Source organism: Sitodiplosis mosellana, unplaced genomic scaffold (assembly GCF_009176505.1).
Source record: "Sitodiplosis mosellana isolate CC-2019 unplaced genomic scaffold, AAFC_SMos_1.0 Smas_scaffold_61, whole genome shotgun sequence".
In the NCBI taxonomy this organism is placed as follows: domain Eukaryota; kingdom Metazoa; phylum Arthropoda; class Insecta; order Diptera; family Cecidomyiidae; genus Sitodiplosis; species Sitodiplosis mosellana.
This window is the reverse complement of record NW_022595303.1, coordinates 693,896-698,472: the sequence shown is the minus strand read 5'-3', so window position 1 is coordinate 698,472 and position 4,577 is coordinate 693,896. Positions and strand designations below refer to the sequence as shown.

The 4,577-nt window shown below is 34.2% G+C and overlaps 1 protein-coding gene across 1 annotated transcript in view; it reads left to right on the top strand.

Annotated features, from left to right (window-relative positions):
• The first annotated feature begins 1,702 nt into the window (after positions 1-1,702).
• The window catches only part of LOC129570530 (ankyrin repeat, PH and SEC7 domain containing protein secG-like), a 4,068-nt gene continuing 1,193 nt past the window's right edge, over positions 1,703-4,577 (top strand). The window contains exons 1-6 of the mRNA XM_055450180.1: positions 1,703-1,884; positions 1,999-2,039; positions 2,421-2,487; positions 4,175-4,228; positions 4,296-4,394; positions 4,469-4,567. Of these exons, the coding sequence (XP_055306155.1) occupies positions 1,866-1,884; positions 1,999-2,039; positions 2,421-2,487; positions 4,175-4,228; positions 4,296-4,394; positions 4,469-4,567 (379 nt within the window). The 5' untranslated portion in view covers positions 1,703-1,865. The remainder of the gene's footprint in view (positions 1,885-1,998; positions 2,040-2,420; positions 2,488-4,174; positions 4,229-4,295; positions 4,395-4,468; positions 4,568-4,577) is intronic.

Sequence of the window (4,577 nt, the reverse complement as noted above, 5' to 3'; positions counted from 1 at the left end):
CATTCTTTTCGGCAATGTTTATTTTTAAATATACGCATATTTGTGATGATGGACCATCTTTTATCTTGTGAAGGCGCTGAAAATGAATTTTTCCGAGCAAAACTGGATAATCAACCGAAAAATGTGCAGATCCGCTCGAAACATAAGTATAAGTATTTTTGCCGGCTGTATTTTCTATTATACAATCTAATTGTTGATCATTCTTCCATTGAAATTCTGGAAAAGACCGTGGCTCTTGAACGAGTTTGCTTGATTTAAATTTTTCAACTGTTGTTGCATACAAGATGTCCGCCAATTCCTCTGCTGTGAACATTTCTCTGTGTAATATAGAATCAAATAAAAAACTTTCCCAAAGTCTATGCTCGTGCCGAAAGCGAACACAAAACGTGTGATATCAATTTTTTAAAAATCATTTCGGAGCGATTTTAATTCGCTCATTTTGCATTCATCTAACTATCGCTCCGAAATGATTTTTTAAAATTGATATCAAACGTTTTGTGTTCGCTTTCGGCACGAGCATTGACTTTGGGAAAGTTTTTTATTTGATATTATATACATGCATACTACTCATGAACTATGGTTTAGTTGGTATAAATGTGGCCAATCTGCATTGCGTAGAAAAGAAAATGTCATAATTGGTTCTCTGGAATAGCTATTGAACCATTAGTTTTAATTCGAGGCGACGATTTGTATAATGTTTTACTCTTCTCACTGACCCACGTACTCCAAAATGGTTTAACAACACCTGGAATGTGTTTATATCGCACACTTTTCAAACATAAGTAAAGGAGTTATTTACTCAAAGTCAACACTCCATATCGATTCTACCACACTTCCCCTATGTACATCAATAACAAATTGTTTCTCATTGGAACTTGTTTTTCACGTGTAAAATTTCAAGTGAATATTGTGTTCATTTACGTATCTACACATCTGCGTCTGTGCATTCCAACCACCAATAATTAAGAAAATTAACAAAACGCGAGAAATGACGTAAGAAACTCGAATGAAAACACATTTTTCGAAAAATTCATTTGCAAATTCCGTATTAATATGACTCGATTGTCATGTAGAACATCAATTTCAATAAATTTTTGCCAAACTAACCATGCCGATATTGTTGCTTTGTTGTACTATCGATTTTAAAATGGTCTCAGCCTCAAAATTGACTTACCAAATCTGAAAGTGAATCCTGTGGAGTAGGTGGATCCGACCTAGTCCAATGTGTTCTGGAAGTAAAATCCTCAAGAATGAGTCTAGAGTTTATTGTCTATGGGAATTCTGATTGCTGAATCGCATCATTTTGGCCGAATTACGCTGAATATGCGATACCGAATCAGAGTGATATTTTTGAGGATTCGAGTCAATTTGCCATGCAAATGTGCCAACATTATGATGTGTAAAGTTAATAAATCATATGTGAATGCTGAGCAAAATGAAGCTTTCCAGCCACATCATAAATTCAAAAGAAAAAACTTTTGACTGTTGCATAAACAGTATTCATAGACATAGGTATCTTTCGGTGTATATACATTGGATCAATTCGAAAATAAATTATTCTTAGAAAAAAAAAATTCCATTGAAGCTTGTTTTCAATAATTTCAGGCATATATTGAGCCCATTTATCTTTACATCTGCACCTGTGTATTCCAAACATCTTATTTTTCGATGTTAATAGACATACAGCGAGAAGAATTTTTTTGAATATTTGGTTTTCGAATTCAATCGTAAGGAATTTGGTTTTGAATTTTGTTTTTCTGCGCGTGTAATAATGTTGACAAGTTTAGAACATCTAATTTTTGACTATAAATCGGGCACCAACATCGTGAGCAATTAGTTATTGTTCAAGTGATTGGACTATAAACATGTCTAAGCAATTGATGGGTGAGTCTCTTCTTAATTCTTTCTTTCCATCATTTTTGTCTAATTTTCATTTTTGGAAATACTTGAGATTTCAGTCATTCATTGTGTTTTAATCAATATTTTCTCTCCGTTTAGTTTGTTTGATTCTGGTTGCGGTTTTGGGAGACCAATTCATGGTAACTTACAAATTTTTCTGTTTATTTTTTTTTTCATCGAGTCGAATGATGACATGAAGAGCTTTTTTTTTCATTTTCCATACAAATTGACTTTTCGAAAACGAAGAAAGTAATCGAAACAAAATTATACCTTATGAAGAGGACATTTCATTCGACCTCAAAATATGCTTAAAAACGCATATATTTTCGTTTTTATTTTACATTTTTCACGAAAATGATACGAGATCTTCAGTGTACAACACGGTTCTTTACCCGACATTTTATTTCTACAAATGGTTTTTTTTTTTTTTTCAAAAATCCATTAATTTTACATGTCAATTCATTCAATTTGGTTATTCCAAACTAATTATCCTTTATTCGTTTCTAATTTTCAACTTGAAGCAAACTGAGGGTGGGCCTGGGAATGGTCTTGGACTGCTTAACAAAATGAAGGGAGCAGTAGGACAAGGTAAGATTGAAGCTCCATTTCTTTTTTTAAGTTTCGTTCTCACTATTCCACATATGAGTAGTTTGAAGCGAAAATGTAGTACAGAAAAGATGCGCGGAAAAATGTCAAATGAAAAGAGATAGCTATATAGTTCACTATAGATTATTATACAGTATACTACTACTATATATATATGAATGAGTGAGATTGAAAACGAGACATATTCTGACAATATATCGTTATGATACAAAAACGAATTCATACAAACTTCCCATGTAAACGATCCGAAACAGGCAAAAATCGAAAAAAAAGTTTAAATTTTTTTTTTCGATTCTGGGACAGTATTTCATGTGCCCAATCCATTGGTGTTATCACCACATTGAAATTTGTATTCCTTATCAATAAAATTATCATGCATTCCCAGAACCGAAACACCATCCAACAAGTATTCACAAACGAAACACCAGCGCAAACGTTTTTCAAAGTGAATCATGGAAAACAAATTTTATTGAAATGTAACACGCGGTGTTTCACTTCGAAAAATTCTCTGCCGATGTTACACTTTAAAAAAATCTTTCTTTGGTGTTTCATTTGAATATACTGTGGAAATATGTCTTGTTTTCAATCTCATCCATTCATATAGCTATACCTTTTCCGCTCATTCATCATCGAAATTTTTCCGCGCAACTTTTCTGTATTACATTTTCGCTCCAAACTACTCATATAAAAATATGTGATGTACGAAGGCACTTCCATTCAATCTAGCAAGGCACAGTCTGACAGCAACGGGAATCTCCATGAAAAAACACGTAGAAACTAACGCCACCTCGCGACGCGTACCGTTATCATATGAACGTGCTATTGTAACCACAAATTGTGTCCCATCTACTGTTTGATTAAATGTTGTCGCAGGTACGGTTCGTTAGGTGGCGCTAGTTATGCGTATTGTCTTAGCTGGCAGATTGTGTAGCAAAGGATCCGTGCTGTGTGTCGCATGTTTGTACAATGAACAAAACAGCGCAAATGTTTGTGTATGTGACACAGCAATAGCGATCAACATGTTAAAACTTTCAACTTGAAAGCCCATGTTGTGAGCTGTACTGTGTATATTTTATATACAGGCGATCGTTTCAATTCACAATTCTTCTACATTCGAACGAATTGAGAAAAAATCGAGATTAAATTTTAACGCGTGCATTCAAAAAATATGGAGATCAACTCAAAGCAAAGATGAACGCGTTAAGGCTTCCATGAAAGTCCAAAGAGTTCACTCCGTTGATGCACCTGTTCTAATCGTCATTGTGATATTCGCGTTCCCTATCTGAAATAAGCATTCATCTCTGACGTTATAGTTGTTGTTGTTTTTTTAAACACAACACTAGTACGCAATCTTTTTTTGAAGTTTACCGCTGAGTGATTCGCTTCAATAAAACTGAAACATAATTTCACGATGCACATCAAAGCTATCTGATGGCATGTCTTACCTTATCTCTGGTATTTAAATTTTCAAAAAAAAACTGCTCAATATTATATGAGTTTCCGACATGACGTATCCCACTTTTTCTGTGGAATTGAAGAGTTGCTCCAATTAACGGAACACTCATTTCCCTATCATTTTTGACAAGAAAGTGTGAAAAAGTTCATCTCACGAATGTAAAACATTTTCTCTCGATTCACTTCACTGATCTATTTTTCTTTCAATTTTTAGTAAACCAAAAAGACGAAAGAGGCCGAACAGCTCTTCATGTCGCTGCTGAGAATGGTAATTTTGGATATTTATGCTAACTTAATCAGAAATTGATTGAGTCTTTTTTATTGATCTGTTTCAGGTAATTTGGACGACGTTGAAAAGCTAATTGAAAAAGGAGCCAAAGTTGATTCGACAGACAAAAAACAGCGCAAACCTCTTCATTTGGCTGCTATGAATGGTAATTTGGAATATTTTTGATCACTAATTAAGAAAGCGCTTGGATCTAATTCATTGACTGGACTAACTTTTCAGGACACAATGATGTTGCTGAGAAGCTTATCATGAAAGGAGCCAAAGTTGATTCGACAGACAACGAACAGCGCAAACCTCTTCATTTGGCTGCTATGAATGGTAATTTGGA